Genomic DNA, 14660 nt, shown 5'->3' with positions numbered 1-14660 from the left:
ACGTTTTACAGTATTGTTTACAGTAAAGTTAACAAAATATCCATGAACAAAAAAGCAACAGCAAAAAGCCCAGTAAAAAGGGAGAACTAAAAAAAAGCACAAAATTCCTTTACAGTATCTAATCCCTGCGATCTTCAGGGTTAGGCCACAAGTTTTCATCCACATGGCATCTGATGTTACAGTATTATCAGCTGGGATATATTGTTTTACAACTGATATTACTGTATTAGAGGTTTTTATACTGTATCTAAGCTTTGGAATATTGTGCTTGCAATTGTGGGATGTTGTGTGTTAACATTTGTAAATAATACAAAAACAATCCATCATTTTGTTTGGAGGTATAGCTTGTCTGTTAAGAAAATGTAAGCATGATATAAATGTGTTCACTGACTGCATATTGTGTGAAAACAACATGAAATGTGTGAATGGTATGGCCACAAAGTGTGAATGGTATGGCCACAAAGTGTGAATGGTATGGCCACAAAGGACCCGTGTTGTGCTAATCGTGTTTAGAGTTTTGAAAATGTGACTACGGTTTAGAAAAACGCTTGTTAGCGACTGAAAAAAACTGTATTTCTCGGTTAAGACTTCTGTTTATTCCTTTCCTGTGCTGGTCAATATTTCAATTCCAGTGCTCTTATTGTCTTCTTTCCACTTCCTGTGTTGTCTTCTTTCCACTTCCTGTGTGCTTCTATTTAATGTCACTTCACCTGTGGTCTGAGTGCTGCTCCCCTGCCCTCCCCTGCCCTCCCTAGCCCTGCTCGTCAGTCGGATGGATGACTTCAAATGTCCAGCATATGAGGCTGAAGCGCTGAAGTCATTGGTGCAACACTTCACAGGACACAAGAACTCCAAATGGCTGCTTTGGAGGAAGTATGAAGGAAGTAAACATCTCTTGGCCGTGATGTGGCACATCCCAAATACACAACAGCAGGTAGCCAGAGGTAAGAGAAGTTGCTTTGGCACGTTGTGTTCTTTTAGTTGGGCTCTTTAGGGCACTCCTAGTTTGACAACATGTTAAACACACCCACAGTGTGACTAGTCAATGCAGTGGGAGCTTCAACTATTGGCAAAATGGGAGCGCCATAGCGAACCAGCGCTTCTCAAATGTCCTCATAACGTACCAAAACACACACACCACAACATAACACACATGAACATAACACACATGAACATAACACACATGAACATAACACACATGAACATAACACACATGAACATAACACAAGTGAACATAACACACATGAACATAACACACATGAACATAACACACATGAACATAACACACATGAACATAACACACATGAACATACCACACATGAACATAACACACATGAACATAACACACATGAACATACCACACATGAACATACCACACATGAACATAACACACATGAACATACCACACATGAACATACCACACATGAACATAACACACATGAACATAACACACATGAACATAACACACATGAACATACCACACATGAACATACCACACATGAACATACCACACATGAACATACCACACATGAACATAACACACATGAACATAACACACATGAACATACCACACATGAACATAACACACATGAACATAACACACATGAACATAACACACATGAACATACCACACATGAACATAACACACATGAACATAACACACATGAACATAACACACATGAACATACCACACATGAACATACCACACATGAACATACCACACATGAACATACCACACATGAACATAACACAAGTGAACATAACACACATGAACATAACACACATGAACATAACACACATGAACATAACACAAGTGAACATAACACACATGAACATAACACACATGAACATAACACACATGAACATAACACAAGTGAACATAACACACATGAACATAACACACATGAACATAACACACATGAACATAACACACATGAACATAACACACATGAACATAACACACATGAACATAACACACATGAACATAACACAAGTGAACATACCACACATGAACATAACACACATGAACATAACACACATGAACATACCACACATGAACATACCACACATGAACATAACACAAGTGAACATAACACACATGAACATAACACAAGTGAACATAACACACATGAACATAACACACATGAACATAACACACATGAACATAACACACATGAACATAACATACCACACCAGAACATAACATACGTGAACATAACACACCAGAACATACCACACATGAGCATACCACACAAAAAGGTCAACAATGTTTGTGTAAATGTTTGTTTGTGTTGGGGTCATGATGTTTGTCATTTGAAAAAGGTCAACAATGTGTGTGTAAATGTTTGTTTATGTTGGGGTCATGATGTTTGTCATTTCAAAAAGGTCAACAATGTGTGTGTAAATGTTTGTTTGTGTTTGGGTCATGATGTTTGTCATTTGAAAAAGGTCAACAATGTGTGTGTAAATGTTTGTTTGTGTTGGGGTCATGATGTTTGTCATTTGAAAAAGGTCAACAATGTTTGTGTAAATGTTTGTTTATGTTGTTGTCATGATGTTTGTCATTTGAAAAAGGTCAACAATGTGTGTGTAAATGTTTGTTTATGTTGGTGTCATAATGTTTGTCATTTGAAAAAGGTCAACAATGTGTGTGTAAATGTTTGTTTGTGTTGGGGTCATGATGTTTGTCATTTGAAAAAGGTCAACAATGTTTGTGTAAATGTTGGTTTGTGTTTGGGTCATGATGTTTGTCATTTGAAAAAGGTCAACAATGTGTGTGTAAATGTTTGTTTGTGTTTGGGTCATGATGTTTGTCATTTGAAAAAGGTCAACAATGTGTGTGTAAATGTTTGTTTATGTTGGTGTCATAATGTTTGTCATTTGAAAAAGGTCAACAATGTGTGTGTAAATGTTTGTTTGTGTTTGGGTCATGATGTTTGTCATTTGAAAAAGGTCAACAATGAGTGTGTAAATGTTGGTTTGTGTTTGGGTCATGATGTTTGTCATTTGAAAAAGGTCAACAATGTGTGTGTAAATGTTTGTTTATGTTGGTGTCATAATGTTTGTCATTTGAAAAAGGTCAACAATGTGTGTGTAAATGTTTGTTTATGTTGGTGTCATGATGTTTGTTCATTACATTGTGAAAGTAAACAATCAGTATAAAAAGGACTTTTCGGGACTGAATTTTAAAATGTTGTTTGCAAATGTAATGAAAGTGCGGTAACGCAACATTTCGTAAACATTCATAAACATTTTGTTCATGATGATTGTGTTGTGAAGGTGGCTATCTCCATACAAACAATGTTTATGACAGCAAATCTTGAGTGCGGATGCAAATAGTCCAAAAAACGTTCTGAGCAAACATTTGCATTTAAACAAATGGCTGCAAAGACGGAGTGAGGCCAGGTTGCAGAGTCCCTGCCCTCCTGGTTCAAACTCCACCGAGGCATCGGCTGCCCAACACTGAACAGACTGACTGGAGGAAAATAGAGCATCACTACACACACTACCGTGTGTGTGTGTGTGTGTGTGTGTGTGTGTGAGTGTGTGTGTGTGTATTTGTGTATGTGTGTGTGTGTGCGTGTGTGTGTGTGTGTATGCGTGGGGCTGATCAACACCAACATGGACACCGGTAAGAAACTTTGATTTTCAGGACAGGACAATGTTTAAAAGATAGCTTTTGTTATCATCTATTTGTTATAATATCATAAAGAGACTTTCAGCAAGTGCAAAAGATCTTCTTGGACATTCAATGTTTTGGATTGTTGTCTGAATCTTAACAACATTTTTTATACATTCAAAGTATTTATGAAAGTACTTCACAGAGTACTAGTCATCAAATACTGACCTCACGCAATATTCAAGTGTCAAACACTTTCATGTCCTTTTTATCGATACTAAACGCAGTTTGTTAGCTGATTATTGACAGAAACACAATTTCACACCAACCCCAACAGTTTCCCCAAAATTGTGAAGTAAAGGGTGTGCAACGAGGAACATGTGTGCAGTTTGTACCATGCAAGGGTCAAAGGGGTTTTTTTGTCCCATGTAGAATATTCCAAGAGAGTGTACCAGGGCGTTCGAGTCAAGCACACAGTCAAAGACCTGTTGGCGGAGAAGCGATCCCGACAGACCACCGGGCCTCGATACAGTGTAAGCCTACGTTTGCTTTGTCCCTTTTTGTCTCAACCCACTTCTTTTTTTTAGCCCTGACAAAACCTGGTAGCCACAGTTGACAGCACGCTGGTTTCCTTCTTCTTCTGTTGACGTTGCAGACTAATGATCTGTGGTTGATCCATTGTTGGGCTGTAATCACCCCGTCTTTCTTTGCTTAGGAAAGCTTTTGCAAAGCCAATCTCTAAATAGTTAAACATGGTGCAGAGAGGCTGACAAAGGGCTCAGTCCCACCCTGACAAAAGAGCGCTAATAAAATACCCGCTGGGCTTTCCAAAAACCTTGCGTGTGGTGGAAGAGGGCGCCGGCTGGACAGTGAACAAGTCCGGAGGAGATTGCCTATGCAAAGTTTGATCCCCACACACCTGCCAGCCAGTATTGTCCTCCACCATGCCATGGCCACAGACAAGCCCTCTATTGTTGCCTCACAAACATAGCACAACACCTTGTCTCGCTGGCAGTCAGGCTTGGCTTTTCACGTCACCATGCACAAGAAAGACATGCTCTCACAGGACACCGCTTCATCTTTGACTTGCCTCCTAATGGATCAGTCTTTTTCAAGTCCTACCTCTAGACTAAATCACAACTCAAACCATTGCAATTGTCTCAGATCTGTCCTGGTCTGCAGTTAAATATGGATCTCCTTTCTTGACGGGAGGCTAGAGCTGATTCACGTCTAAAGACTTAGGTAAGACCCAAACACAACCCGCTAAGCAGCGTGTGCAATCTATAAAATAGTGTGTTATATAAGTGGGCGTATGATTTACTAAGACTGCGTGTACAATTGTAAAGTGGTGCAGACTTCAATGTGTGAACTGTAGGGGGCATCATCACGGAAAGACTTACATACTGCAAATTCATGTTGTCATACTTGCAGCATTCTGTTATGTTTTCAAACATGCAAGAGACATTGCCACTTTTGATGGGCTTTTTAGACCTGGTGGGCATCTACATTGTCACCACTTGTTTTTGTTACCACTGAAGGTGCGCTCATTGGTGAGAGGCTGCACTTATTCTGGCTCAAGACGCAAACAAATGCACACTTAAATAAGTGTTTTCATATAAGAAATATTGTATTAATATGTTATTGTGAGTGTTGGCCCTGTGATGAGGTGACGACTTGACCTTGGGGAACATGCTTTATCAGTATCATGCAGTATCTTGCTCATTGTAGCCATGATGTTACAAACGTGGTAGTCGTGTCCCCAGGATGCAGCAAGGACGGACAATGATGTCTTCTCAAACAAAGCAAACACTTAACTTAACTTAACTTAACAAACAGCAAACAAGACTGCCAGGCTGAGTGCTATAAATACTTCTCTGATTAGTGATCAGGAGCAGCTAAGCATCCTGACCACTAGTCAGAGGTAGGTGCAGTAACTCAGAGTGCACGGCAACTAAGAAAACTAAAGAGAAACAGAAATAGACAATTAACTAATCAAACTACAGTATGTATAACTATAATAAACCAAACTACACATCACAACATGACCCAGGCAACGATCAATGACAATACACCCCTTAAGGGATGGATTCATAAAAACTAATCAAACTACAGTATGTATAACTATAATAAACCAAACTACACATCACAGCATGACCCAGGCAACGAGCAATGACAATACACTCTTTAAGGGATGGATTCATAAAAACTAATCAAACTACAGTATGTATAACTATAATAAACCAAACTACACATCACAGCATGACCCAGGCAACGGGCAATGACAATACACCCTTTAAAGGATGGATTCATAAAAACTAATCAAACTACAGTATGTATAACTATAATAAACCAAACTACACATCACAACATGACCAGGCAACGGGCAATGACAATACACCCTTTAAGGGATGGATTCATAAAAACTAATCAAACTACAGTATGTATAACTATAATAAACCAAACTACACATCACAGCATGACCCAGGCAACGGGCAATGACAATACACCCTTTAAGGGATGGATTCATAAAAACTAGGTTCAAAGTCGTGGGAGGGTTGAGGGAGGAGTTGGCGGCGGGTCACCAGACCAAGAGTCCCCAAAGCCAGCGGGGGGGGGGGGGGGGGGGGATGAGTCGGGTGGCCGCTGCAAATCCTGTTTGATGTCCTTCCATTTCAACGTCTTCCTAATCCTGTTTTTTTTAATTCTGCCCCATGAAAAAAACAATCCTCCCCAGTAGCGCCGATACAGCGATGGAGTCCGCTCCACTCAAGCCTCCACAATACTGGCTTGTGTTGACGTTACGTTCGTCATGACAACCAACAAGGTGACACATGACAACATCTCTGTGGAAATATCCTGACAAACATGAAACATTGTCACATTTGTGTAAGAACCAGGACAAAATGGGAGCCAGCTTCCAAAACTCTCCAACCATAAGCACGGTGAAAAGAGTCCTGAATTATGTTGTCCAGGGTCTACCCCGTCTTCCTTGTCCAAGGTCTACCCCGCTTTCCTTGTCCAAGGTCTACACCGCCTTCCTTGTCCAGGGTCTACCCCGTCTTCCTTGTCCAAGGTCTACCCCGCTTTCCTTGTCCAAGGTCTACACCGCCTTCCTTGTCCAGGGTCTACCCCGCCTTTCTTGTCCAGGGTCTACCCCGCCTTTCTTGTCCAGGGTCTACCCCGCCTTCCCCCCGCAACTGAGATAGGCTCCAGCACCCCCGCTACCGCGAAAAGGACAAGTGGTAAAAAATGGATAGATGGATGGATGGATGGATGGATGGATGGATGGATGGATGGATGGATGGATGGATGGATGGATGGATGGATGGATGGATGGATGGATGGATGGATGGAGTTGGTGTTACTTTTGTTCCTGTATGTCAAAGTCTGTGTCATGATGACCGCTTAGTGGGACTTCTGAGCATTGTGTGCTCCTTTGAGCCAGATGTTGTCCTTTGAGTCACATGTTGTCCTTTGAGCCAGATGTTGTCCTTTGAGCCAGATGTTGTCCTTTGAGCCAGATGTTGTCCTTTGAGTCACATGTTGTCCTTTGAGCCAGATGTTGTCCTTTGAGTCACATGTTGTCCTTTGAGCCAGATGTTGTCCTTTGAGTCACATGTTGTCCTTTGAGCCAGATGTTGTCCTTTGAGCCAGATGTTGTCCTTTGAGCCAGATGTTGTCCTTTGAGTCACATGTTGTCCTTTGAGCCAGATGTTGTCCTTTGAGCCAGATGTTGTCCTTTGAGCCAGATGTTGTCCTTTGAGCCAGATGTTGTCCTTTGAGCCAGATGTTGTCCTTTGAGCCAGATGTTGTCTTTTGAGCCAGATGTTGTCCTTTGAGCCAGATGTCGTCTTTTGAGCCAGATGTTGTCCTTTGAGCCAGATGTTGTGATTGTTCTTCCAAACGATGCAGCAGGAACCCCGTAGACAAAGGTGCAGGTAGGAAATGATTTAGTCCTATGAATCATTCAAACAAAATACCAAACGGAACAAAACAAGCGTGCCTTTAGCACGGGAAGCTAACAGAATAGCTCACAGGAAGCTAGCAGAATAGCTCACAGGAAGCTAACAGAATAGCTCACAGGAAGCTAACAGAATAGCTCACAGGAAGCTAACAGAATAGCTCACAGGAAGCTAACAGAATAGCTCACAGGAAGCTAACAGAATAGCTCACAGGAAGCTAGCAGAATAGCTCACAGGAAGCTAACAGAATAGCTCACAGGAAGCTAACAGAATAGCTCACAGGAAGCTAGCAGAATAGCTCACAGGAAGCTAACAGAATAGCTCACAGGAAGCTAACAGAATAGCTCACAGGAAGCTAACAGAATAGCTCACAGGAAGCTAACAGAATAGCTCACAGGAAGCTAGCAGAATAGCTCACAGGAAGCTAACAGAATAGCTCACAGGAAGCTAGCAGAATAGCTCACAGGAAGCTAACAGAATAGCTCACAGGAAGCTAACAGAATAGCTCACAGGAAGCTAACAGAATAGCTCACAGGAAGCTAACAGAATAGCTCACAGGAAGCTAACAGAATAGCTCACAGGAAGCTAACAGAATAGCTCACAGGAAGCTAACAGAATAGCTCACAGGAAGCTAACAGAATAGCTCACAGGAAGCTAACAGAATAGCTCACAGGAAGCTAACAGAATAGCTCACAGGAAGCTAACAGAATAGCTCACAGGAAGCTAACAGCTCACAAGGAAAACAAAGCATACTCACAAGAAAATGCAAAAGGCAAAGTTTGGATCAGGAATGCAGAGTAACACGAGCGCTAACAAAAGCACCAGACTGAGTGAAGCAACAGGCAGGACTAAGTCGTTCTCTGATTAGTGCCCGGGAACAGGGGAGCGTCCCAAACACTAATCAGAGGCAGGTGTAAAACAATCAGCACCCATGGCAACCAAGAAACACAAAACAGGGGTGCTGAAACAGAACTTAGACCACAAGTGAATCAAAACCTAAATGAACGTAAACAAAACTATGATCCGGGCAACAGATCATAACAATGTTGTCCTTTTTGACAGATGTTGTACATTTTGACAGATGTTCTTTTTGACAGATGTTGTCCTTTTTGACAGATGTTGTCCATTTTGACAGATGTTGTCCTTTTTGACAGATGTTGTCCATTTTGACAGATGTTGTCCATTTTGACAGATGTTGTCCTTTTTGACAGATGTTGTACATTTTGATAGATGTCCTTTTTGACAGATGTTGTACATTTTGATGGATGTCCTTTTTGACAGATGTTGTCCATTTTGACAGATGTTGTCCTTTTTGACAGATGTTGTCCATTTTGACAGATGTTGTACATTTTGACAGATGTCCTTTTTGACAGATGTTGTCCGTTTTGACAGATGTTGTACATTTTGACAGGTGTTGTACATTTTGACAGATGTCCTTTTTGACAGATGTTGTCCATTTTGACAGATGTTGTCCATTTTGACAGATGTTGTCCATTTTGACAGATGTTGTCCTTTTTGACAGATGTTGTACATTTTGAAAGATGTCCTTTTTGACAGATGTTGTCCATTTTGATAGATGTCCTTTTTGACAGATGTTGTCCATTTTGACAGATGTTGTCCTTTTTGACAGATGTTGTACATTTTGACAGATGTTGTACATTTTGACAGATGTCCTTTTTGACAGATGTTGTCCGTTTTGACAGATGTTGTACATTTTGACAGATGTTGTACATTTTGACAGATGTTGTCCTTTTTGACAGATGTTGTCCATTTTGACAGATGTTGTCCATTTTGACAGATGTTGTCCTTTTTGACAGATGTTGTACATTTTGACAGATGTTGTACATTTTGACAGATGTTGTACATTTTGATAGATGTCCTTTTTGACAGATGTTGTACATTTTGATAGATGTCCTTTTTGAAAGATGTTGTCCATTTTGACAGATTTTGTCCTTTTTGACAGATGTTGTCCATTTTGACAAATGTTGTACATTTTGACAGATGTCCTTTTTGACAGATGTTGTCCGTTTTGACAGATGTTGTACATTTTGACAGATGTTGTACATTTTGACAAATGTTGTCCTTTTTGACAGATGTTGTCCATTTTGACAGATGTTGTACATTTTGACAGATGTTGTCCATTTTGACAGATGTTGTCCTTTTTGACAGATGTTGTACATTTTGAAAGATGTCCTTTTTGACAGATGTTGTCCATTTTGATAGATGTCCTTTTTGACAGATGTTGTACATTTTGACAGATGTTGTCCATTTTGACAGATGTTGTCCTTTTTGACAGATGTTGTACATTTTGAAAGATGTCCTTTTTGACAGATGTTGTCCATTTTGATAGATGTCCTTTTTGACAGATGTTGTCCATTTTGACAGATGTTGTCCTTTTTGACAGATGTTGTACATTTTGACAGATGTTGTACATTTTGACAGATGTCCTTTTTGACAGATGTTGTCCGTTTTGACAGATGTTGTACATTTTGACAGATGTTGTACATTTTGACAGATGTTGTCCTTTTTGACAGATGTTGTCCATTTTGACAGATGTTGTCCATTTTGACAGATGTTGTCCTTTTTGACAGATGTTGTACATTTTGACAGATGTCCTTTTGACAGATGTTGTCCATTTTGACAGATGTTGTACATTTTGACAGATGTTGTACATTTTGACAGATGTCCTTTTTGACAGATGTTGTCCGTTTTGTCAGTTGTTGTACATTTTGACAGATGTCCTTTTTGACAGATGTTGTCCATTTTGACAGATGTTGTCCTTTTTGACAGATGTTGTCCATTTTGACAGATGTTGTACATTTTGACAGATGTCCTTTTTGACAGATGTTGTCCATTTTGACAGATGTTGTACATTTTGACAGATGTTGTACATTTTGACAGATGTCCTTTTTGACAGATGTTGTCCGTTTTGTCAGTTGTTGTACATTTTGACAGATGTCCTTTTTGACAGATGTTGTCCATTTTGACAGATGTTGTCCTTTTCGACAGATGTTGTCCTTTTTGACAGATGTTGTCCTTTTTGACAGATGTTGTCCATTTTGACAGATGTTGTCCTTTTTGACAGATGTTGTCCATTTTGACAGATGTTGTACATTTTGACAGATGTCCTTTTTGACAGATGTTGTCCATTTTGACAGATGTTGTACATTTTGACAGATGTTGTACATTTTGACAGATGTCCTTTTTGACAGATGTTGTCCGTTTTGACAGATGTTGTACATTTTGACAGATGTTGTACATTTTGACAAATGTTGTCCTTTTTGACAGATGTTGTCCATTTTGACAGATGTTGTACATTTTGACAGATGTTGTCCATTTTGACAGATGTTGTCCTTTTTGACAGATGTTGTACATTTTGAAAGATGTCCTTTTTGACAGATGTTGTCCATTTTGATAGATGTCCTTTTTGACAGATGTTGTACATTTTGACAGATGTTGTCCATTTTGACAGATGTTGTCCTTTTTGACAGATGTTGTACATTTTGAAAGATGTCCTTTTTGACAGATGTTGTCCATTTTGATAGATGTCCTTTTTGACAGATGTTGTCCATTTTGACAGATGTTGTCCTTTTTGACAGATGTTGTACATTTTGACAGATGTTGTACATTTTGACAGATGTCCTTTTTGACAGATGTTGTCCGTTTTGACAGATGTTGTACATTTTGACAGATGTTGTACATTTTGACAGATGTTGTCCTTTTTGACAGATGTTGTCCATTTTGACAGATGTTGTCCATTTTGACAGATGTTGTCCTTTTTGACAGATGTTGTACATTTTGACAGATGTCCTTTTGACAGATGTTGTCCATTTTGACAGATGTTGTACATTTTGACAGATGTTGTACATTTTGACAGATGTCCTTTTTGACAGATGTTGTCCGTTTTGTCAGTTGTTGTACATTTTGACAGATGTCCTTTTTGACAGATGTTGTCCATTTTGACAGATGTTGTCCTTTTTGACAGATGTTGTCCATTTTGACAGATGTTGTACATTTTGACAGATGTCCTTTTTGACAGATGTTGTCCATTTTGACAGATGTTGTACATTTTGACAGATGTTGTACATTTTGACAGATGTCCTTTTTGACAGATGTTGTCCGTTTTGTCAGTTGTTGTACATTTTGACAGATGTCCTTTTTGACAGATGTTGTCCATTTTGACAGATGTTGTCCTTTTTGACAGATGTTGTCCTTTTTGACAGATGTTGTCCTTTTTGACAGATGTTGTCCATTTTGACAGATGTTGTCCTTTTTGACAGATGTTGTCCATTTTGACAGATGTTGTACATTTTGACAGATGTCCTTTTTGACAGATGTTGTCCATTTTGACAGATGTTGTACATTTTGACAGATGTTGTACATTTTGACAGATGTCCTTTTTGACAGATGTTGTCCGTTTTGTCAGTTGTTGTACATTTTGACAGATGTCCTTTTTGACAGATGTTGTCCATTTTGACAGATGTTGTCCTTTTTGACAGATGTTGTCCTTTTTGACAGATGTTGTCCTTTTTGACAGATGTTGTACATTTTGACAGATGTCCTTTTTGACAGATGTTGTCCTTTTTGACAGATGTTGTACATTTTGACAGATGTCCTTTTTGACAGATGTTGTCCGTTTTGACAGATGTTGTCCGTTTTGACAGATGTTGTCCGTTTTGACAGATGTTGTCCTTTTTGACAGATGTTGTCCTTTTTGACAGATGTCCTTTTTGACAGATGTCCTTTTTGACAGATGTTGTCCTTTTTGACAGATGTTGTACATTTTGAAAGATGTCCTTTTTGACAGATGTTGTCCATTTTGATAGATGTCCTTTTTGACAGATGTTGTACATTTTGACAGATGTTGTCCATTTTGACAGATGTTGTCCTTTTTGACAGATGTTGTACATTTTGAAAGATGTCCTTTTTGACAGATGTTGTCCATTTTGATAGATGTCCTTTTTGACAGATGTTGTCCATTTTGACAGATGTTGTCCTTTTTGACAGATGTTGTACATTTTGACAGATGTTGTACATTTTGACAGATGTCCTTTTTGACAGATGTTGTCCGTTTTGACAGATGTTGTACATTTTGACAGATGTTGTACATTTTGACAGATGTTGTCCTTTTTGACAGATGTTGTCCATTTTGACAGATGTTGTCCATTTTGACAGATGTTGTCCTTTTTGACAGATGTTGTACATTTTGACAGATGTCCTTTTGACAGATGTTGTCCATTTTGACAGATGTTGTACATTTTGACAGATGTTGTACATTTTGACAGATGTCCTTTTTGACAGATGTTGTCCGTTTTGTCAGTTGTTGTACATTTTGACAGATGTCCTTTTTGACAGATGTTGTCCATTTTGACAGATGTTGTCCTTTTTGACAGATGTTGTCCATTTTGACAGATGTTGTACATTTTGACAGATGTCCTTTTTGACAGATGTTGTCCATTTTGACAGATGTTGTACATTTTGACAGATGTTGTACATTTTGACAGATGTCCTTTTTGACAGATGTTGTCCGTTTTGTCAGTTGTTGTACATTTTGACAGATGTCCTTTTTGACAGATGTTGTCCATTTTGACAGATGTTGTCCTTTTTGACAGATGTTGTCCTTTTGACAGATGTTGTCCTTTTTGACAGATGTTGTCCATTTTGACAGATGTTGTCCTTTTTGACAGATGTTGTCCATTTTGACAGATGTTGTACATTTTGACAGATGTCCTTTTTGACAGATGTTGTCCATTTTGACAGATGTTGTACATTTTGACAGATGTTGTACATTTTGACAGATGTCCTTTTTGACAGATGTTGTCCGTTTTGACAGATGTTGTACATTTTGACAGATGTTGTACATTTTGACAAATGTTGTCCTTTTTGACAGATGTTGTCCATTTTGACAGATGTTGTACATTTTGACAGATGTTGTCCATTTTGACAGATGTTGTCCTTTTTGACAGATGTTGTACATTTTGAAAGATGTCCTTTTTGACAGATGTTGTCCATTTTGATAGATGTCCTTTTTGACAGATGTTGTACATTTTGACAGATGTTGTCCATTTTGACAGATGTTGTCCTTTTGACAGATGTTGTACATTTTGAAAGATGTCCTTTTTGACAGATGTTGTCCATTTTGATAGATGTCCTTTTTGACAGATGTTGTCCATTTTGACAGATGTTGTCCTTTTTGACAGATGTTGTACATTTTGACAGATGTTGTACATTTTGACAGATGTCCTTTTTGACAGATGTTGTCCGTTTTGACAGATGTTGTACATTTTGACAGATGTTGTACATTTTGACAGATGTTGTCCTTTTTGACAGATGTTGTCCATTTTGACAGATGTTGTCCATTTTGACAGATGTTGTCCTTTTTGACAGATGTTGTACATTTTGACAGATGTCCTTTTGACAGATGTTGTCCATTTTGACAGATGTTGTACATTTTGACAGATGTTGTACATTTTGACAGATGTCCTTTTTGACAGATGTTGTCCGTTTTGTCAGTTGTTGTACATTTTGACAGATGTCCTTTTTGACAGATGTTGTCCATTTTGACAGATGTTGTCCTTTTTGACAGATGTTGTCCATTTTGACAGATGTTGTACATTTTGACAGATGTCCTTTTTGACAGATGTTGTCCATTTTGACAGATGTTGTACATTTTGACAGATGTTGTACATTTTGACAGATGTCCTTTTTGACAGATGTTGTCCGTTTTGTCAGTTGTTGTACATTTTGACAGATGTCCTTTTTGACAGATGTTGTCCATTTTGACAGATGTTGTCCTTTTTGACAGATGTTGTCCTTTTTGACAGATGTTGTCCTTTTTGACAGATGTTGTCCATTTTGACAGATGTTGTCCTTTTTGACAGATGTTGTCCATTTTGACAGATGTTGTACATTTTGACAGATGTCCTTTTTGACAGATGTTGTCCATTTTGACAGATGTTGTACATTTTGACAGATGTTGTACATTTTGACAGATGTCCTTTTTGACAGATGTTGTCCGTTTTGTCAGTTGTTGTACATTTTGACAGATGTCCTTTTTGACAGATGTTGTCCATTTTGAC

The 14660-nt window shown here is 38.9% G+C and overlaps 1 protein-coding gene across 2 annotated transcripts in view; it reads left to right on the top strand.

Moving 5' to 3' along the window:
* Positions 1–769: 769 nt before the first annotated feature.
* LOC133663734 (POU class 2 homeobox associating-factor 2-like) overlaps positions 770–14660 on the top strand; it is a 40593-nt gene continuing 26702 nt past the window's right edge. The window contains exons 1-2 of one of the 2 annotated variants that reach the window (XM_062068425.1): positions 770–944; positions 4052–4152. In XM_062068425.1, the coding sequence (XP_061924409.1) occupies positions 773–944; positions 4052–4152 (273 nt within the window). In that variant the 5' untranslated portion in view covers positions 770–772. Of the gene's footprint in view, positions 945–3494; positions 3632–4051; positions 4153–14660 lie in introns of those variants that run through there. The other variant, XM_062068426.1, reaches the window with a different exon arrangement.

Source organism: Entelurus aequoreus, linkage group LG13 (genome assembly GCF_033978785.1).
Source record: "Entelurus aequoreus isolate RoL-2023_Sb linkage group LG13, RoL_Eaeq_v1.1, whole genome shotgun sequence".
Taxonomy (NCBI): Eukaryota; Metazoa; Chordata; class Actinopteri; order Syngnathiformes; family Syngnathidae; genus Entelurus; species Entelurus aequoreus.
Note: the sequence above shows the minus strand (reverse complement) of the source record. Positions and strands in the feature narration are given on the sequence as shown.